The 23622-nt window shown below is 36.7% G+C and overlaps 1 protein-coding gene across 1 annotated transcript in view; it reads right to left on the bottom strand.

Annotated features, from left to right (window-relative positions):
- Positions 1-23622, bottom strand: part of THSD7A (thrombospondin type 1 domain containing 7A) — a 452500-nt gene that overhangs the window by 70854 nt on the left and 358024 nt on the right. The window contains exons 8-9 of the mRNA XM_067746269.1: positions 18631-18865; positions 13815-13930 (exon numbers count right to left, since the gene is read on the bottom strand). Coding sequence (XP_067602370.1) covers positions 13815-13930; positions 18631-18865 — 351 coding nt within the window. The remainder of the gene's footprint in view (positions 1-13814; positions 13931-18630; positions 18866-23622) is intronic.

Genomic DNA, 23622 nt, shown 5'->3' with positions numbered 1-23622 from the left:
ATCTGATTTTTACAAAGCTTGCCAGGAAACGGTGATAAACAGCTAGGTTTGAGATCTACTGGAATGACTGACCATGGATGTCCCAATTTAAGATTCTAGAATTTGCATGTAACTTTTTAGGATTATTCCTATAGTGCGGGAAACCCGTACTGTTAATGACTGCATTAACTATTTTAGTGAATAGCTGGAATACTACAGGTAATGAAGTATGGAACTAGGGGGTGGAGGTAGTGGGTAGCAGAGAGTTAAAGTATTTGGAAATATTGTCCTAGACTTTTAAAAACTGTAGCAGTAATAGTTTGAATGCCAGCTGCAGCTTTTACATATTAAGAATAATTTATCTAAGATCGAAGAAGTGACAATAGGACTTTTAATAAAATTGGTAATGCTATCTCCATCCATTATATTGTTCAATGACCCTTATTTTAAGGCCCACGTGATCAATTCCTCTAATAATTTAGAGCTAGGAAAAATCTTGTTTCCCTTGACAATCCGTTAAGAATGCACTGTGCTTCTGTTTTTTGCTTTGTTCACCAGAATCTCAGAGCTAATTTTCTTCTCAACTGCAGGAGCTTACCTTAACTTTGATTTTATATTGTAATTTTTCTCTTCTTCTCCCCTCCCTCTACCCTATTTACTAACTGACTCCATGCTTTTTTTTTTACACTATTATCTATTATTTTTCCTTTTGTTTTATATTTATGCTCTGTCTTTCATCTTTTTAAAAGACTATACAAACTAAATGAGCATTCTTATCATTTGTTTAGCACTGGGGGAAGGCGGGAGGCGTGTGTTTGTTTTTTAACAGGGAAAAGAGGGAAAGACCAAAGAGGAGCAGGTCTTTGTTTCCCAGGTGGTCGAAATTCTTAAGAGTCAATAACTCTCCAACCCTTTTTAACCTGCAGATAAAAAATAGACATAGAATTGAGGCCAAGGGATCCACAGACTAGAGGGGACAATGAGAGCAGCGTCAGTGGCACCATATAGACTGAAGCTCCTGGTCATTAACTACCTAAATATCACCTGGTATATACCCAGGGCTGTTCAGATTTGGGAAGCAGCAAGCAAATGTTAGTGTTTCAATTCTACTTTGTTTATTGACTTGAAAGCAAAAAAGTCACCTAATATAAAACTCTGAAACATTCTAGTGCCTTCTCATCACAATCTCCACAAGTTTGTACTTGATATATAACACCATGATAACTCTTTTCACTTCCATAATAGATTCCACAATGGGAATCCATTCATTCTTATAAAAAAGTTCAAATACCTTAACCTTGCACAGCCCACAGGAGAGAGACTGTGACCTGATTAAAGTGGAACATTCCAAAGCCATAACACCTAGAGAGGAAGTTTAATGGGGTTACACAGGAAGTGTCATGACATCCATGCTTCTACCCACTGGGAGGTTCGTTTCTTCTCAGATCGCAGTTAGCAAATTACGCGTACACTCAAAGAAACAGCACTTTAGAGCTCTACCAGTTACAGAGCCCTCAAATCAGTGTGCAGACAAAGGGAAAGCTACAGTACATGTTAAAAAATAAATTAATAAAAGTGGAAGGCTCCTAACTAATAACTTGAGTTGGCAAGTGTGGAATTTTACAATCTTCAGAGTTTCCCACCTATATTTACACCCAATTTATTGTATGAGGTGGGGATACGTACATAATTTCCATTTATCTTTGTGTTTTAGCACCTAGAACAGTGGTCACACAGCATAAAGTCTTAATAAATGTTTGCTGAATGAGCAAACACATTTATTTCACTTCTTCTCAACTGGATTATAAATTAGCATTTTCTTTTCCTTTATATCCATTTCCTTAGAGTATTATGCACATGGGTACTAAGTCTGTTCTTTAGTATTAATAAAAAATAAGGTATCATTTTGTTCATTGGAAATAATAAGCATGGGAAAAATAAAGGAATAATCCTATAGTGTTTATACTTGAAAATACCTACCTAGGATAGGTAGAGAAAAAAGGGATTATATATTCAGAAAACATTTATGTGGTAATGGGCCATAGAGACTCAGAGGATATGTAGTCTCTCACTCAGCTACAGCACTTTTCAGATATCGTAAGACATTCAAGATAAATTTCACTGGAGAAGTTCCTTGATGGAAGGATTTAAAGGACAGGCAAAACTAAGATGGGTTAAGCTGGAAGCGAGGCGGATGGCAGGCTGCAGCAGCACAGTGAGGAAATTGAAAGGGAAACGTTTCATGCAAGAAGTCAAATGTAAAGGCAGTTATTGGACCTTTGAGGGGTAATTCTAGCATAGTGCTGTTTGAGGGCATCAAGGTAGAAAAGATGCCTCTGCAATATCCCTGCTAGCCCTCAAGTCAATACATTTAGCAAGAAAAAAAGGAGCAAACACAATTTGAGCAGCCAAGTGTATTATTTGATCAAAAGTATTGATTTTTTAAAGATTAGAGTTACAAATAATTTATATGCATAAATATTTTCCATCTTTAATAAAGCCCTTTGTAAAGATTTATGAAAATTTGGAAACATTAACAAGTACACTGGTTTGAGGATTAAATTACTTTCTGTTCAATACTGACGTTTACCAGCATTGATTTTTCAAGGCACATCATGAGAGAGGGCTGAATAATATTTCAAATTACTCTGCTTGTTCTTCCTGGAATCCTAAGCTACTCTGTCCCATTTTCTGCAATACTATACTGTAATCTTACCTATCTCAAGTGACTTAAAAAGGAGGGTAGCTCTACATTTTCGTAAGTTCACAAACTCTTACAAAATGTAGATTTTACCTACAGAATTAAGTTTAAAAGAACCACCTCATTCCTGAATTAATTTTCATTTGCTATCATCTATCCTTGAACATTCAAAAATTTAAGCATTTTTTAATTGCACACAGAAGTCAGTGTAATTTCAATGAAGCTTGCCTTATTTCCATTTCATACCAAATAATGAAAAGCTAACTACATGTCATTGCTTTATTTTCCCTACGATAAAAGGCTAATCTTCTATAACACCACTGTATCCTTATTCTCAGTTACAGCAGTCTACAGGTGAAACAGAAAAGGTTTCTTCCAGCACACAAAGCATCTTGACACTGTGTCCAACAGCAAGCCCCTCTGCCAACCCCCTAGTCTTTCTTTTTTTTCCTCAATACACAACTATAGTTATTCTTTTTAAGTCTGAGTGCCTAGGTTTAAGATTTCTGAAAGCCTTTTGTTCTAGGAGACTCAACACAGAGCTGCCAAATACAACAGGTAGGGCTGATCTGCTGGTGGTGAGATGTGACCTGAGCTTGGCCAAACACAGCTCCTCATCTCAGAACCTCTTGCTCATAGGACAGCAGATTCCTGAGCTGGCATTCTTGCACTCCTTGGCCACTACCACCCAGGAGCTTCAGAGAAGACTAGTATTCTAGTGGCAGCACGCATTTTAATTCACAGCAGCTACCTACCTTTCACCAAGAGACTATCCCAACTGAACCCATTACATCTAACATGCCTGTCGCACCACAAGAAACTAGCACCCTAAATCCCCGCTGCATGTCTTCCATCATACCTGGACCACAGCATACAAGCTGTGCATAACCTTATTCAATTTCTCTTTCTTTTCTATCCTCTAATCTTTCCACCACTGTACCTAAAGGAACACACTGTCTCTCATCTCCAATCTCTTCTTAGAAAGTTTCCTTCACATTCTTTGCCAGTGGAGGCTGGCTCTACCTAGCCATTTCCCAGTCTTTTCTCCTCTCTTTACCTTTAAAAATATCTAACTCCTCTTAAGCTCCTGTCATCAATTTTACCATCAGCTATCTACTTTGTGGCACTCATCCACCAACATTTCATTATTGAATGACCACAGAACATCCCGTACTGTAATCCTTTCTCTTCCTACCCCTGCAACCCCTTTGGTGGTTTGGGCATCCACATGGTTATTCCATCCAAGGAACTGGACTCTGAATTACTGTACCTCCTCACCTCCTATGACCTTTTCCTGCATCTTGTATCAATTACTAGCTCTTCTGTTCATGCCCCTGATGATATCATCATCAATACCTGCACATTCTCATCTTCGAACATATTAATTGCTGGTCACTCCTCCTAACCTTCTAGTTCACCTACTTTACTAAAAGTGAAAGTTCATCTTACTAAAAACTATTCAAACTCAATCAAGAGTGCCAATCCACTTTCCCAATCACTTTTTCACTATATCATCCCTTTTATGACCTTCACTTCCATCCCAACCCACCTTAGATTTCATACTTCGTTATTACATAAGCACTCTACTGAAAACACCCTTGACTCTCTGTTTTTCTCTCCCTTTCTTGTACTCTTCTGGGAAAGCCCTGACCTTAACCAATGCTAATTATTCTCCTACAGCTTTCCTTCACTCAGGCAGCTAAACATGGCTGAAGAAACACTGGCAACTGTGTTGAGCAATTCCTTTTTAAAATGCATGACTAAATGGGTACTCCATGTTGCCTATTACAAATTCTCTTACATATTACTAACTTGCCCACTTTTGTACTCTCCAAAATGATGTCACATCTTCTTCTCTCTCACCCACCCTGCATTGTTCACCTGATCCTTCACATGCATCGAGACATTAGAACAATCATTAAATGCCTTTTCTGTCTCATACCACCAGAAAGTAAGCTTCCTAAACGCAGGAAAATTGTTTTCCTTGTTTACTGCTATATCCTTTACATTTAAAATTGTGCCTGGTAAATCGCAGTTACTTGAAAAATCTGTGTAGAATTAAAAAACTATGTATGATGTTTAATGACATAGTGAAGCATCTAAAAACAATTAAAAGCTTTTTTGAAGTTCTTCTCTGCGGGGCCATCAATGTGCTAGCTAAGTACAGTAATCAATAAACTAGAAATGCAATAAGTATTTATGCATATTACAGATGAGTATTAATTTAATAAACACATGTACAGTATTCAAAATCTATTTGTTCCCTCATCTATCTGCTAAAATTTTTTCTTTTTTTTTTTTTTTTTGCGGTACGTGGGCCTCTCACTGTTGTGGCCTCTCCCATTGCGGAGCACAGGCTCTGGACGCACAGGCTCAGTGGCCATGGCTCATGGGCCCAGCCGCTCCATGGCATGTGGGATCTTCCCGGACCGGGGCACGAACCCGTGTCCCCTGCATCGGCAGGCGGACTCCCAACCACTGCGCCACCAGGGAAGCCCTGCTAAAAAATTTTTTAAGTGCCTTGTATAAGTTATCACAGTTTGTCACATAAAATTTTCTGTATTTTATAAATGGTCAGAGAAGAGTAAATCAGTCTCTTAGAACTGTAAAAATCATCAGCAGAGATCAAATTAAAAATCATGTTATTTGATGAAATTTCACCCCTATTCATTAACTCATGATCCTCCTTCCCCTTATTTATCTTTCTTCTAGCATTCATCATTGTCTGATTTATGCCCTGGCTTATAGTATCATTGAATCTAGAACTCTTCAAACCTGATATTTTTCATGCCATGCACAGCAACCCAATGGAATGACTTGCTCAAGATCCTACTGTAAGTGAAATCACTGAGACCAGACCCTGGGGTCCCTCATCTGCACCATGGATTCCCCTGCCTCAAGACTTTGACCACTGTGGCTGTCAGTGCTCACTGGCCATTTGGAGAGTGGATCACTGTGGGGGCCCAGATCCCTATATTGGCCCCTAGCAAGTAATTGATGTCCTTTGAGAGAATCAGGAGAAGAAAGTTAAGGAGAGATTGGTTCAAGATGGTGAAGTAGAAGGACGTGCTCTCACTCCCTCTTGCGAGAACACCAGAAACACAGCTAACTGCTGAACAATCATCAAAAGGAAGACACTGGAACTCACCAAAAACAGACACCCCACATCCAAAGACAAAGGAGAAGTCACAATGAGATAGTAGGAGCAGTGCAATCACAATAAAATCAAATCCCATAACTGCTGGGTGGATGAGTCACAAACTGGAGAACACTTATACCACAGAACTCTACGCACTGGAGTGAAGGTTCTGAGCCCCACGGCAGGCTTCCCAACCTGGGGGTCCAGCAACGGGAGGAAGAATTCCTAGAGAATCAGAGTTTGAAGGCTAGCGGGATTTGATTGCAGTACTTCTACAGGACTGGGGGAAACAGAGACTCCACTCTTGGAGGGCACACACGAAGTAGTGTGCCCTTCGGGACCCAGGAGAAGGAGCAGTGATCCCATAGGAGACTGAACCAGACCTACCTGCTACTGTTGGAGGGTCTCCTGTACGGGTTGGGGGTGGCTGTGTCTAACCATGAGGACAAGGACACTGGCAGCAGAAGTTCTGGGAAGTACTCCTCGGCTTGAGCCCTCCCAGAGTCCGCCATTAGCCCCACCAGAGAGCCTGGGTAGGCGCCAGTGTTGGGTCACCTCAGGGCAAACAACCAACAGGGAGGGATCCCAGCACCACCCATCAGCAGACAAGTGGATTAAAGTTTTACTGAGCTCTGCCCACCAGAGCAACAGCCAGCTCTATCCACCACCAGTCCCTCCCATCAGGAAACTTGCACAAGCCTATTAGATAGCCTCATCCACCAGAGGGCAGAGAGCAGTCCTGCAGCCTATGGAACAAAAACCACATTCATAGAAAGATAGACAAGATGAAAAGGCAGAGGACTATGTACCAGATGAAGGAACAAGACAAAACCCCAGAAAAACAACTAAATGAAGTGGAAATATGCAACCTTCCAGAAAAAGATTTCAGAATAATGATAGTGAAGAATGATCCAGGACCTCGGAAAAAGAGGCAAAGATCGAGAAGATACAAGAAATGCTTAACAAAGACTTAGAAGAATTAAAGAACAAACAAACAGAAATGAACAATACAATAACTGATATGAAAACTACACTAGGAGGAATCAATAGCAGAATAACTGAGGCAGAAGAACGGATAAGTGACCGGGAAGACAGAATGGTGGAACTCACTGCTGCAGAACAGACTGAAGAAATAAGAATGAAAAGAAATGAAGACAGCCTAAGAGACCTCTGGAACAACACTAAACGTAACAACATCCACATTATAGGGGTCCCAGAAGGAGAAGGGAGAGAGAAAGGTCTCGAGAAAATATGTGAAGAGATTATACTCGAAAACTTCCCTAACATGGGAAAGGAAATAGCCACCCAAGTCCAGGAAGTGCAGAGAGTCCCATACAGGATAAACCCAAGGAGAAACATGCTGAGACACAAAGTAATCAAATTGGCAAAAATTAAAGACAAAGAGAAATTACTGAAAGCAGCAAGGGAAAAATGACAGATAACATACAAGGGAACTCCCATAAGGTTAACAGCTGATTTCTCGGTAGAAACTCTACAAGCCAGAAAGGAGTGGCATGACATATTTAAAGTTATGAAAGGAAAGAACCTACAACTAAGATTACTCTACCTGGCAAGAATCTCATTCAGATTTGATGGAGAAATCAAAAACTTTACAGACAAGAAAAAGCTAAGAGAATTCACCACCACCAAACCAGCTCTACAACAAATGCTAAAGGAACTTCTCTAAGTGGGAAACACAAGAGAAGAAAAGGACCTACAAAAACAAACCCAAAACAATTAAGAAAATGGTAATAGGAACATACATATCAATAATTACCTTAAACGTGAATGGATTAAGTGCTCCAACCAAAACACACAGGCTTGACGAATGGACACAAAAACAAGACCCATATATATGCTGTCTATAAGAGACTCACTTCAGACCTAGGGACACATACAAAGTGAAAGTGAGGGGATGGAAAAAGATATTCCATGCAAATGGATATCAAAAGAAAGCTGGTGTAGTAATACTCATATCAGATAAAACAGACCTTAAGTAAAGAATGTTACAAGAGACAAGGAAGGACACTGCATAATGATCAAGGGATCAACCCAAGAAGATATAGCAATTATAAATATATATGCTCCCAACACAGAGCACCTCAATACATAAGGCAACTGCTAACAGCTATAAAATTGACAGTAACACAATAATAGTGGGGGACTTGAACACCTCACTTGCACCAATGGACAGATCATCCAAAAAGAAAATTAATTAAAAAATACAAGCTTTAAATGACACAATAGACCAGATAGATTTAATTGATATCTATAGGTCATTCCAACCAAAAACAGCAGATTACATTTTCTTCTCAAGTGCACATGGAACATTCTCCAGGATAGATCACATCTTGGGTCACAAATCAAACCTCAGTAAATTTAAGAAAATTGAAATCATATCAAGCACCTTTTCTGACCACAATGCTATGAGATTAGAAATCAATTACAGGGAAAAAAACATAAAAAACACAAACACATGGAGGCTAAACAATACATTACTAAATAACCAAGAGATCACTGAAGAAATCAAAGAGGAAATCAAAAAATACGTAGAGACAAATGACAATGAAAACATGACGATCCCAAACCTATGGGATGCAGCAAAAGCAGTTCTAAGAGAATTTTATAGCAATACAAGCCTACCTCAAGAAAAAAAAAAATATGTCAAATAAACAATCTAACCTTACACCTAAAGGACTAGAGAAAGAAGAGCAAACAAAACCCAAAGTTAGTAGAAGGAAAGAAATCATAAAGGTCAAAGTAGAAATAAATGAAATAGAAAAAAAGAAAACAATAGCAAAGATCAATAAAACTAAAAGCTGATTCTTGGAGAAGATAAACGAAATTGATAAACCATTAGCCAGACTCACCAAGAAAAAGGGGGAGAGAACTCAAAACAAAAAAATTAGGAATGAAAAAGAAGTTACAACGACACCGCAGAAGTATAAAGCATCCTAAGAGACTACAACAAGCAACTCTATGCCAATAAAATGGACAACCTGGAAAAAATGGACAAATTCTTAGAAAGGTATATCCTTCCAAGACTGAACCAGGAAGAAACAGAAAATATAAATGGAGCAATCGCAAGTAATGAAGTTTTAACTGTGATTAAAAATCTTCCAACAAACAAAAGTCCAGGACCAGATGGCTTCACAGGTGAATTCTATCAAACATTTAGAGAAGAGCTAACACCCATCCTTCTCAAACTCTTCCAAAACACTGCAGAGGAAGGAACACTCCCAAACTCGTTCTATGAGGTCACCATCACCCTGATACAAAAAACAGACAAAGATACTACACAAAAAGAAAATTACAGACCAATATCACTGATGAATATAGATGCAAAAATCCTCAACAAAATACTAGCAAACAGAATCCAACAGCACATTAAAAGGATCATACACCATGATCAAGTGGGATTTATCCCAGTGACGCAAGGATTCTTCAATATATGCAAATCAATCAATGTGATACACCATATTAACAAATGGAAGAATAAAAACCATATGACCATCTTAGTAGATGCAGAAAAAGCTTTTGACAAAATTCAACACCCATTTATGATAAAAACTCTCCAGAAAGTGGGCATAGAGGGAACCTACCTCAATATAATAAGGGCCATATACAACAAACCCACAGCAAACATCATTCTCAATGGTGAAAAACTGAAAGCATTTCCTCTAAGATCAGGAAAAAGACAAGGATATCCACTCTCACCACTATTATTCAACATAGTTTTGGAAATCCTAGCCAAGACAATCAGAGAAGAAAAAGAAATAAAAGGAATACAAATTGGAAAAGAAGTAAAACTGTTACTGTTTGCAGATGACATGATAATATACATAGAGAATCCTAAAGATGCCACCAATAAACTACTAGAGCTAATCAATAAATTTGGTAAAGTTGTAGGATACAAAATTAATGCACAGAAATCTCTTGCATTCCTATACACTAATGATGAAAAATGTGAAAGAGAAATTAAGGAAACACTCCCATTTATCACTGCAACAAAAAGAATAAAATACCTAGGAATAAACCTACCTAGGGAGACAAAAGACCTGTATGCAGAAAACTATAAGACACTGATGGAAGAAATTAAAGATGATACAGATGGAGACATATACTATATTCTTGGATTGGAAGAATCAATATTGTGAAAATGAGTATACTACCAAAAGCAATCTACAGATTCAATGCTATCCCTATCAAATTACCAATGGCATTTTTTACATAACTAGAACAAAAAATCTTAAAATTTGTATGGAGACACAAAAGACCCCGAACAGCCAAGCAGTCTTGAGGGAAAAAAACAGAGCTGGAGGAATCAGACTGCCTGACCTCAGACTATACTACAAAACTACAGTAATCAATAGAGTATGGTACTGGCACAAAAAACAGAGATATAGATCAATGGAACACGATAGAAAGTCCAGAGATAAACCCCTGCACCTGTGGTCAACTAATCTATGACAAAAGAGGCAAGTATATGCAATGGAGAAAAGACAGCCTCTTTAATAAGTGGTGCTCGGAAAACTGGACAGCTACATGTAAAAGAATGAAATTAGAACACTCCCTAACACCACACAGAAAAATAAACTCAAACTGGATTAGAGACCTAAATGTAAGACTGGACACTATAAAACTCTTAGAGGAAAACATAGGAAGAACACTCTGTGACATAAATCACAGCGAGATCTTTTTTGATCCACCTCCTAGAGTAATGGAAATAAATAACAAAAATAAACAAATGGGACCTACTGAAACTTAAAAGCTTTTGCAAAGCACAGGAAACTACAAACAAGACAAAAAGACAACCCTCAGAATGGTAAAAAATATTTGTAAATGAATCAACAGATAAAGGATTAATCTCCGAAATATATAAACAGCTCATGCAGCTCATTATTAAAAAAACAAACAACCCAATCCAAAAATGGGCAGAAGACCTAAATAGACATTTCTCCAAAGATGTACAGATGGCCAAGAAGCTCATGAAAAGCTGTTCAACATCACTAATATTAGAGAAATGCAAATCAAAACTACAAGGAGGTATCACCTCACACCAATTAGAATAGGCATCATCAGAAAACCTACAAATAACAAATGCTGGAGCGGGTGTGGAGAAAAGGGAACCCTCTTGCTCTCTTGGTGGAAATATAAATTGGTACAGCCACTATGGAGAACAGTATGGAGGTTCCTTAAAACACTAAAAATAGAATTACCATATGACCCAGCAATGCCACTACTGGGCATATACCCAGAGGAAACCATAATTCAAAAAGACACATGCAGCCCAATGTTCACTGCAGCACTATTTACAATAGCCAGGTCATGGAAGCAACCTAAATGCCCATTGACAGACGAATGAATAAAGAAGTTGTGGTACATATATACAGTGGAATATTACTTGGCCATAAAAAGGAACGAAATTGGGTCATTTGTAGAGACGTGGATGAATCTAGAGACTGTCATACAGAGTGAAGTAAGTCAGAAAGAGAAAAACAAATATCATATATTAACACATATATGTGGAACCTAGAAAAATGGTACAGATGAACCAGTTTGCAGGGCAGAAACTGAGACACAGATGTAGAGAACAAATGTACAGATACCAAGTGGGGAAAGCGGTGGGGGTGGTGGTGGTGGTGGTGGTGTGATGAATTGGGGGATTGGGGTTGACATATATACACTAATATTTATAAAATGCACAACTAATAAGAAACTTGTATAAAAAAGTAGAACAAAATTAAAATAAAATTAATTTTCAATGATAGGTTTTTTTAAATGAGTCAGTTATATCTATTATTCTTCCCTTTCCAGACATATATAATACATAATAAGATAAATTCTTAGACTACTAAATTGGTTCTTAATTCCTGGGCATATTCCAATATCTCAAATTAGTTTCAAATTAGTTTGGGATATTCCAAAATATCTTATTTCTAAAGAAATGAGACAATTTTACCTGATTTCTCATTTTGAGGAGCGTCTATCCTAGAATCAATTTAATGAAACCTTTTCTAGTTTATTATTTTATTTTATTTTATTTTCTTGAAATGCTTTAGACCAAAAGAACAGTTATTTTGAAATATTTTACTCAAAATAAGGAAATGCCCAATATAAAGAAAAGGCAATTTTTTTTCTACTTTCAAAAATTTTACTTACAAATGTTAAATTTGTGTGAGATTATTAATCATGTCATTATAAATGTAACTGCCTATGTTTTGGAATTATTAGTAAATGGGCTGTCTCATACCAATAGAAAACATCAAGTATAAAACATCCAGCATAAAATTTTCAAGCACATAAGTTCCATGTAATAAATAAGCTTTTTCATTGTAGCAATGAATAGACAACAATTATCACAGAAATACTACCCTATGAGAAATACTAACCTACAGTCCTACTGCTGATTATGACCAAACTAAAGGATATCATATGTTATTTAGTTTTTAAGAAAGTAAGGGGATAAAAGAAGAAAATCTGGATAAAATTGTCAATGACATTGCTTTATCAATAAGATTAATGTCATTAACATTTTTAAAGCGTTAATGCTAACTCTTTTTGTCCCAAAAGCTTTTAAAATGCCTTAAAAGACTTTTCAAATCAACATTTTCTATTCTTGCGCACTATGTGGTTTAATTTATTTGCTATTTCAAGGGTATTTAAAACAGAAAAAGCATGAAAAGGAACTCACGTTTCAACTATATAAAATAATCACACTGTAAAAACTATCCAATATTAAGTTTATAATCTTATGTAATATCTTCAGGATTTAAAAAAATTCTGGTGATTTAAAACAGTGGTTAAACTAGAAGTTGATTCTTTTTTTTAAATTTTTATTTATTTATTTATATTTTGGGGGGCTGCGTTGGGTTTTCGTTGCTGCGCACTGGCTTTCTCTAGTTGCGGTGAGCGGGCGCTGCTCTTTGTTGCCATGCACAGGCTTCTCATTGTGGTGGCTTCTCCTGTTGCGGAGCACGGGCTTCAGTAGTTGTGGCACTCGGGCTCAGTAGTTGTGGCTCACGGGCTCTAGAGCACAGGCTCAGTAGTTTTGGCACACGGGCTTAGTTGCTCCGCGGCATGTGGGATTTTCTTGGACCAGGGATCAAACCCGTGTCCCCTGCATTGGCAGGCGGATTCTTAACCACTGCGCCACCAGGGAAGCCCTAGAAGTTGATTCTTAAATTGAGTCTCTCTAGTGAGAGTCAAGAAGCATAAGTAAAAGCAAATAAGGAACTGAAGAAAAACTCTCTCTATTTGTCGGGAGAGTAAAATAAAAAAATAGGAGACAGTGTCATTTGTGACACTGAGAGACAATGTGATCACTTACTGCATAAGTCACCTGGAGAATGCTCACATCTTTCTCAGCAGCAATGAGAAAGGACCCTATCCTGGAGGGTAAAGAATTAACAAAGTATCTGCCATGATATTAAAGGGTCTTTGTCTGTGAGTAATGAAAGCAAAAACAAACCAAACTGGGAACAAATCCTCGTCTTGTAAATGCCTCATGTCATGTTAACCGTTGGCAGAGGTACAATTTGATCATTTTTCTCTTTCCTTTATTCCCATCCTTTGGGTCATATAATTGAAACTGTACTGAATCTGGTCCCATGGCTATTTCTTGCCACTAAGTAGGTTGAGAGCCATGAGTACTGAGAAGATCACTCTATATTCTTTTTGAAATACATAAGGCCACTATACATTCTTCTAGAATCAATGTTAAAGGAAACATTATTAATAAAGTTTAGAATCCTTTCACCTTGATCTATAGTATAAAGTTATTTAAGTCAGTTTTGGCATAAAACTTATTTGTTTGGTACACTAAAAGCTGTATTATTTTCTAGAAGGAAGCCAAAATTTTATGGCATTTATGCCAAACCAGGATTACACAGCCAGCCCCATGTAAGAATAAAAACATTGCTCAACCAAAGGAACTTGGAGGTCCCAGTGAGAGGGTTCCTAGGTGAACCTCCTTCAAAACTCTGCAGATAATACCTTCTTTACATGAGGAAGGGCATGATGTCCAGTCACTGTATGGCGTCACGATACAGTCCTTCCTACAAGGAAGCAGGCAGGGCTTCACTGTTTCAGGTCGAAGGCTTTCAGGACACCTGGGAAAAGCAAAGGGAAACTACTAGACCTCTACAGTAATCCAGAAAACCAGGTAATTTAGTATCTTTAGAATTTTTATTGCTGAAATTGCTAAACAGGCATCAATCTGTATTATTTAACTTAACCTCTAGGATCCTTTCTGCTTTTGACAAGGGCTATAAAGCCAAAATAATTATTCCAAACTGAAACTCCATAAAGTTTCTCAAGGCAGGAAGTGTAAATTTAATTATAGTAATTGTGCTATGTAGAAGAAAATATAATAATTCTATTTTATCCATTTATAACAATCTCTCCATTAATAAATCTGTATTTTGCAACATGCTTTATAAGAAATTTATGGAAGTTCAAATTACCAATTTAAGGACCCAAAGCTACATCTTTGTATAACTAAATAGGCTTATTGCCAATTATAATCTTCCAGGTTATTCTGCACTTTATTTTTACAAAATATGTTTAGCACAAAATAAATTTATAATGGAGTATATTCTATACATAGTATATGCTCAAAAACCAATATTGTATTTACAGCTAAGTATTTCATAACAAATAAGTAAAAAAATAATAAAAGTGTATAGCTCATTAAGATAAACAATTTTTGCTTTATTTCTGGTTTCATTCACTGTCTCTACTCTTATCTTTTCTTCCATTTTATTCCTAGTTTTAAATTATTGGGTTTTAAATATTTTTATAAATTACAATATTTTTAGAACAAAAAGAGTGAATATAAATAAAACAAAAATAGCCAATAAGTAATTTAAAGAAAAATAAAACACTATGTTCTTGACATAAATTAGAGTAAAATTAATTATTATTTTATAAAAATACACCAAAAATATATTATTAGGAAAACAAGAGAAAAATAATGACAAAACACTGAAATGTCTTACACTATATAAGGTTTTCACTTCCTAAAAGATAATTTTAGGAAGCTGATATATGAGTTTTAAATATACTGTTTTGTTTATTGTATACTTATTACATGGTTTTCAAACTTTCCAATTCTTCTCTGCATCTTCACAATCTGATTCTACTATCATTAGTGGTCAAATGTTGGTCAGGAACACTAGAAGAAGATGTATATTATGACAACAAAATATAATAACATAATTCATGTAACTAAAAGTACTTAATGTTCTGATTCCTAAGAAATTCTCTTTTGAGGTCATATCAATCTCTGACAAGTGAGCTAAGAGGCAGTGAAGAAATAAACCAAACAATCAGTATAACTGTTGCTGGAATAATTTGGCAAATTAGTGAAAAATGGGATTTAAAAATACTCCCCATAGAAGAAGCCAAATTTTTTGTTAAGTCAAGATAAACTCTTTCAACAAGTAAGTTAATCAGGTTTTCAGAACTGAACTATGAGTGAAAAAACCAACATCATTCATTTCCTTCTCATAATTTCTTTACAGTGCTTTGCTGACACTTCATTTTTAATATATCTATAATTTTTTTATCTACATATCCTATCTCATCCAGAAGTATTATGTTCTATTCAGCTATACAGATACATGCCTTTCTCTCTCATTCTGTAACACTAGGGCTTATTTGAAAGTGGATTTTAAAAAAATATATTGGATTCAACATTTCAAAAAGAAATTATCTCCCTGGTTTATGTTGAGTATAGGCTTGGATTTTCCTAATTGCTATGCCTACTCAAGGTCATGGATGGCAAAGAAATTTAGATGAGAATCATAGAAGGCAACGTTTTTTTACAATTGAGTTTATAAATCACTAGAATTATAACTTCACCTACATGCTTAACCAGGAAATATTATATGGCAAAACCCACATATAATCCTGTTAATTCTTTTGAAACTATGGAATTATTGATTAGTAATTATTATTGGAAGCACTCCTCCTCAATGAGGCAGTTTTATAACTTTAACAGTGGGAGAGCATTACTCAATTACATGCTCTTCAAATTTTAGCCCTCAATAAATCAATGGAATTTACGTTATCATTGACAACCTCCAAAATTCTGTTTTATATGGTTTAGAAATTTCCTTAGCAAGATACTTGGTTAACTGTGGAGAAAAAAATTACTAAAAACAAAGCCATTAAATGAACACACAAAGATAAATTATACAGCCTAGATTACATCCAGTAAAATGAATTCAGACTTCCTTTGGTGAGGCAATTGGTTCAGTCAACATGCTTCTTTTCTCCTTTGTACTGTTTGTATTTAGTGTCTGTGGTTTAAATCAAGGAATTGATTTTCCCCCAAATCTTATTCAAGGTCAAATTAAACAGATGTGATAGGAGTTGAAGTTTGTTACTCGGAGGATAGATAAGATCAATAACATTGATTTTACCATTGCACAGTAATCTGTTTTATTAAGAAGAGTTTAAAACAAGGTTTCTATTTGCATTTTTGTTTCAAATGCCTAGTACTGAAAAGCAATCATTGAATTTAACCTAGTATTTAGGCATAAGGGTAGTAACATTTTCTTTTGAATTCACCGTATTTGCTTAATTTTTTAGAACTTTAAGGGCAAAGTAAACCCATTTGATTTAACAAATCTATACTTGTATCCAGGTCATTGAATAAAGGCTGCAAGGGTAAAGCACATTTTTAATGGATTATTGTGGTGGCCTGACATGGGGCTTCAGGATACCCTTTCTACTCAATGATTTAATAACATTAATCCACCAGGCTTTTCCACACATAGGCTTGTGCATATGTACATCCACTGCTCAGAAATATATTTTGCATAAGTGAGGAAAATACCAACAGCAACATCTAAAAAGTGATTAACTGCAAAATAGGAACAGAGTGAGCTTACCCATAGAAGCTCAGCACAACAACCCTCCAATCTGTACCATGACAAGTTAGTCAGGTTATAACCCTCTACACTGAATATTTCTACCTCTCTGCTTATCCCAGAAAGACCCACAATTCTCCAGCACTTGGGACTTCCGCTTCTGTTGTTACTGCTATTGAATTTTAATACACTGCACATTAATATCCTTTGTTAGATTCATTACAACTTTAGCATTATTTCTATTAAAATATTGGTTTGGGGCTACCTATTAAGCATGTGGAATTGTTTTTCAGTGTGTTCAAGTCTTTTGGCATGTATTTTCTAATATATTTCTTAATTTCAAAGTACATAAACAAATAAAGTATGGGACAAAATACTGCTAATGTCCAGAACCCTGGCCATTAGTAAAAAAACAACTCATAATGGGATTCTTATTTATCCCCTGGAGTTTGTCATATGTCAGTTACATTATTATCCTTTCCCTGAAACACTAAGAACTATCTCAAATTTTTAAGAGAAAATACAATTTCTAAGGTTTATTGAGTGCTTACATTACTACAATTTCTTTTCATTAAATCCTTTCAAAAATTTTTGAAAACTGAAGCCAGAATCTGTTAAGTAGTATGCTTAAGATCACACATGATACCTAAGCACTTAGCCAAGTATTTGGAAATTATGAGGCCATTTTTATACCAATGCAAACGTATGGGTTTTACTTTCCATGTTTCACATGGCTAAGATGATTTGAATTTTAAAAGATTTATGCTGTCTAAATCTCAAAAGGTAAAGAGTTCTTTTTTCCTCTTGGCATATATATATATATATATATTTTTTTTTTTAAATTAATTAATTTATTTATTTTTGGCTGTGTTGGGTCTTCCTTGCTGCATGCGGGCTTTCTCTAGTTGTGGAGAGTGGGGACTACTCTTCACTGGGGTGCGTGGGCTTCTCACTGCGGTGGCTTCTCTTGTTGCACAGCATGGGCTCTAGGCGTGTGGGCTTTAGTAGCTGCAGCATGCGGGCTCAGTAGTTTTGGCTCGCGGGCTCTAGAGCGCAGGCTCAGTAGTTGCGGCGCACAGACTTAGTTGCTCCGCGGCATGTGGGATCTTCCTGGGCCAGGGCTCGAACCCGTGTCCCTGGCAGTAGCAGGAGGATACTTAACCACTGTACCACCAGGGAAGTCCTTGGCGTATATTTTTATAACTGATTAACTTTGTCTAAGAAAGAATTAGCCCAGTTATGCTATGACATGTTTTTGTTTATGTTTCTCACAAGGCACATACAATATGCCAATTCTCTAGTTCTTTGCCCTCCCCTCTAGCAAATCGTTTGCCTTGTTGTTACGCTACTGGTAACTACAGTAAGAAACTGATGGTTTTTCTGCTTATTATAACACTCATCCTATCCTAAGGCTCTCTCTTGGGAATAAATGGCTTATTCATTTAACCATTAAAAGATGTAATAATTTGGCCTCAGTGTTTTTGATCTAGTACTTTCTAGGGGAAATGAAAGGCAGAGCATAGAAGGCTACCGCCCAATTAAACTAGATCGGCAGCCTCCATAGCCTACGGATATAAAGGAGGTCATGGATGACCTCCACTGCTAGGACTTCATATACTGTCATTATTGATCAGCCAGACCAAAAGCAAGCAGTTCTTTCATTGCTTCACTAGCTCAATAAAAGCAGAAACTGCTACTGTAACACTGAAAGTAGATACCACATAGAAAGATTTCTAGAGAATTTATGGATCCCAGGTACAAGACTCTCAAGCTGTTACAACTTTATCAGTGGCTGCATTCAAAACAAAGAAGTCTTACTCTTGAGGCCAGGTATGATAAGAATCAAATGCTTCCTTTCATGAAGCAAGTAAAGCCTAAGCCAATCCCTGCATGGCTGGCCACAGAATTTACTGTTGTCATTCTAAAGCCCTTACTTTTTGGGTCCCACTTGGCCAACATTGACCCGCACACAGATGACTTTTCTTGTCTGCATGCCAACAGAGCAAGAGGCCTCCCCGTTCCAAGTTGTAGTTGTGTTGAAGGATGAAACTGAGGTGTCCTCGATGCACTGGCCCCAGGGACCAGTTTGCCAGTGGTACACAGTACAGGGATGCTCGTTACAGCTGCGCACCTCTTGCAAAGCACTGCTATTTGGACACTGAGCTCCACCTATAAAAATGGACAACATTAGCAGATTAGATATGGTGCCAACAGGAACCTTACCATTCTCTGTTCCTTGTAATTAACAATAACAATGATACCTGCCACTTAGCACATGTGACCAGTGCACTGCTAGGAAGGCAAATTGCATAGTAAACTTATCTCATTTGGCATGGTCTGGCTTAAAATTTAAACTATGTGGTATATATGATATTTGGTTTGGGGCACTCAGGAGGACCTCAAAGAGAGAGGCCATTATTCACTAGAGAAGATGAAACTGAGGAACAAATAAAGCCTATGTAATTGCTAACCAGGGGAAACATGGGCATTGAGACTCTGTGGATGGAGAAAACCCAGTGTGTTTTCAAATGCTATCCCTCAAAATGAAAGCCTTAATTACAGGTTTCAAAGTGCTGATTATTTCAATGAATTAGGATTTAGGGTGATTAGAAACAGGGGTTTTAAAATCAACTGATGCTTTCTGACTTTCCATAGCATTATTGGAGAAGCCATGTAGTAATGATAATATCGTATTTCTTCAAATCTAAGATGTGACTGACTGTGGGATAGACCATCATTTTATGTGTCCCAAAAAAAGAGAAATGGCTACAAATTAAACTACAATACTTTTTATCAACTCTAATTTTTACTGTATGCTTATTGAAATTGCTTTGTGTGACTTACTGACATAATTTAAAAAAATATAACCCTTTTACATACTTTAAAAGGGACGGTATTCCTAAAACTTCTTTACATTCAGAATCCAAATATTTCAAGTAGTTTTTAGACTCACACTCATCAAAGTTTGTGTTCTCCTACACTATCATCTCTGTGGCATCAAACGTGTTCATGATGCAGGATTTCTTCAAGAGTGTTCCCCTGTTGTCTCCAGCATTTTCTTCCAGGATACTGGTACCTATTTCTAAGTTCTGATACTGTTGCATTTTTTTTTTATTTTTTTATTTTTTGCGGTACGTGGGCCTCTCACTGTTGTGGTCTCTCCCGTTGCGGAGCACAGGCTCTGGACGCGCAGGCTCAGCGGCCATGGCTCACGGGCCCAGCCGCTCTGCGGCATGTGGGATCTTCCCGGACCAGAGCATGAACCCGTGTCCCCTGCATTGGCAGGCGGACTCTCAACCACTGCGCCACCACAGAAGCCCTTGCTGTTGCATTTTTAATCATACCAGAAGATGTCTATGAATGAGAGGTTTAAGCAGGCAACTGAGGAACGGTTTACTTTCCTTCCTCAAATGGCCCTTAGCTGTTTTTGTTTCTTTGTTTTTGGCAGAAATATCATGAGGTTGCTATTGCTCCCAGGAATAACAATGAAATTCACATGTACTAGCAATGAAAACTGTGTTATAACTGCTGCTTGGCCACAGTGATCTTAAAATGCATCCATTGTGGATAAAGAAGATGTGGTACATATATCCAATGGAATATTACTCAGTCATAAAAAGAACAAAATAATGCCATTTGCGGCAACATGGATGGACCTAAAGGTTATCATACGTGTGAAGTCAGACATAGAAAGACAAATATCATATGATATTGCTTACATGTGGAATCTAAAAAAAAAAGCATACAGATGAACTTATTTACAAAACAGAAATAGAGTTATGGATGTAGGAAATAAACATGGTTAGCAGGGCGTAAGTGGGGGAGGGATAAATTGGGAGATTGGGATTGACATATACACACTACTATATATAAAATACATAATAAGAACCTGTTGTATAGCACAGGGAACTCTACTCAATACTCTTTAATGGCCTATATGGGAAAAGCATATATAAAAAAATAAGAATGGATATATGTATATGTATAACTGATTCACTTTGCTGTACACCTGAAACCCAACACTGTAAATCAACTATACTCCAATAAAAATTAAGAAAAAAATACATCCATTGTAAGATGTAGTAATTACAGAGATGATGAAGGGTAAAACAGATGTGTCCTTTAATCAACAGAATATGGTGTGGAGTTGTCAATATGGAACTTTTTTATGTGCTAGCCCCATTATAAGTACTTTGTAGATGGGACCTCATTTAATATCCACAGCTGCTGTACAAGGTAAAAACTATAAAGTGGATGAGCCCATACAGATTAAAGGATGCGGCCACAGTAACAGGAATTTAGGAAGTTTCTTAACACTATGCTATTTATAATGTCAACTATGAAAATAAAAAGCTTTATATTGTTAAAAGCAGAGTATTGGAGGAATTTATTGCTTACTTTATTAACAATTTGATCTAGTCAAACTTATGTAGTCTCTGGATTTCATCTTAAGAACAGAAAATAACTGGTTGTTCATGTGGAATGGCAGAAACCTTGGGTGTTCATCACACATATTTGTAATAGTAAATGGGGGAAATATTGAACATAATAAGAGGTGGGTTTTAGATATTAGGAAAGCAAGTCTAAAGAAGTTAAAAAAAATAAGAAAAAGTGATTCAATAGCTAGTGACCCTATTATGGAAGATGGCCTCTAAAGCTTGAGATTTGGGTAAAAGTCATAAAAAAAACACACCCTGAGCTGATCTTTAGGTATCATTTCATTTGTGAGTAAGGACATCCCGCTATTCAGCATATAAATCAGTAGGCAGTTTACGTGAGAATTTAACTGCAATTTCTAATCACTTATGCAGTGTTGAACATGGGATCAACGTGCGAATAACCTGCATTAAACAGCATTTCATTGCTGTCCCCTGCTTCATGAAGGTGAAAACATCTGTCACAGTTCATATCCTATCTTCCATCACTGGAAGCAATAAGTTTAGGATTTGAATAGGAACGACTCCTAAACCTGCTAATTGGATTGGGGAGAAATAAATGAGCACTCTTATTACCCATTTCCCTGAGGCTCTAGATTTGTCCAGCCTTATTTCTCAGGAAAACACAGGCTAATTGTAGACATTTTACACAACCATTTTAACCATACCTTCATATTAATGGTGAAATTATCCTTCTTCAACAAAATAATGTGTGTCTTTACTTAGCCCATTTTCACTTTGAGTATACGTATGCTATTTAAATTGTGATTTTAAAACTCTGAATTGTTTTTGACATTGGAATTCACTGCTTGGCTTTGAAAAAAATAAGAACTTCTACAACATCAGCATAAGGTGTCGAGGAGCTACAAGATAACTGTTTAAGTTTACAGACATAAAGACTACCTATTTTCTTGCCCCAATCCACGTTAAAGCCACATCAGCAGTTTGGGGCTAATGTTAAGATACTTGCACAGATAAGCCCCAATGTGGTCTTAATTATAATAACAATGTGGCAATTTGGAAAGCATGGCTTGGAGTAATCAGTCACTGCAGCACGGTCATGTTGTTTGGGGAATAATTTTATGGTTGAAAAATTGATAGATACAATACTGAATTTACTTATTATTTATAGGAAGATCTAATTCCAGACATCTGGGAATATTCCTATTTCTGTAGTACTGGGGAGATTATAAAATGTCACCTGTGACAAAATTAGTGATAAGCATATTTTTAAAAAAATCCTTATACATAAAAACATATGCTTCATACTAATGTGACTATTTAGGTTTTCTATCATTCCAGCAAAAAGAAAGACTTTATAATACTTTGATGAAATCCTGCTATATAAATAAACCTTCATGTCCATAGAAAAATACCAACTATTATGTGAAACTTCTCTCTTAGGAATTAAAAAGTGACTTTTCCTCCCCACATCAAGATCATAAAAAGCTTGATTAGGAAACGTTTAACAGAACTATGGTGTTACTGGGTCTGGCATTGAAGTCCTTACAATTTAGACGGCCAATTGAAAAAAAAAAATCTTTTCAAAACATTAATTAGAAACCTATGTACTGACTGCAATATGCAATGGTTACCTGCGCTTCAAGGGATAACTAGAGGGGCTGGAAAGAATTCTTGCTACTCTCAAGGATCTTATAATGCAGTGGAGAAAAGTAATAGGGGGATAAGTTGAGCAAAAAAAATGAGTATAATTCTAGGTAGAATATAATAATTATGTTAAAAGAGGTATTTTGTATAATTGGGATTCAAAAGTGTAAGATTACATTAGTTTGGGGGGTAGTAAAAATGACTCAGGTTATTGAGATAAGGCATTGATATGAGTTTTGAAGGAGTAGTAGTTTAATAAGCAGAGTTCTGGGAAGGGAGAGAAGGAAGGGAGGATTTTATTTAAGCAGAAGAAAAAATAAATAAAAGCAAAGGTACTCAGGGAGGCATGACCCTGGGAATTAGTAACATTGATGCAGTCAATTGGAGTAGACAGTCCACACAGGGAAGTAACTGGCAATAAGGAAGTGGACGGGGCTCAGGCTAAGAAGAGGCAGTTACAGTGTACTATGAATTATAGTTTTAAGATACTTGTAACTTTGCCTGCTACTGCAGCCCTAATTACTTTGATAGCAGAACACTGTGGATGAAAAGAACATTGGCAATGGCATGATTTCAGGGAATTTAATTGGAAGAGTGTTAGCCATAGAGAACCTCAAGAGACTCTGCTGCAGCCCCTACCCCTTCCACTTGTTTCCCCTTGTAGTAAAAGGTAGAAGACGTCCTAGGGTGGAGTCTGCATAAATCCTGCCTGGTGGTCCTGTAGGAACAGACTGAAGCAGAACTCCTTTTTCAAAGTCAGTAGTAGGAAGATGAGGAAGTGGCAGTATTTGCTTAGAAGTCAGAGTTATGTATGTATAGACACATAAAATAGATCCTGGGTTCTTCAAATTCCTCTAGGAAATATAAATACTCCCTGATTCT

The sequence above is a fragment of the Pseudorca crassidens genome, chromosome 8 (assembly GCF_039906515.1).
Source record: "Pseudorca crassidens isolate mPseCra1 chromosome 8, mPseCra1.hap1, whole genome shotgun sequence".
In the NCBI taxonomy this organism is placed as follows: Eukaryota; Metazoa; Chordata; class Mammalia; order Artiodactyla; family Delphinidae; genus Pseudorca; species Pseudorca crassidens.
This window is presented reverse-complemented; position numbering and strand designations above follow the sequence as displayed.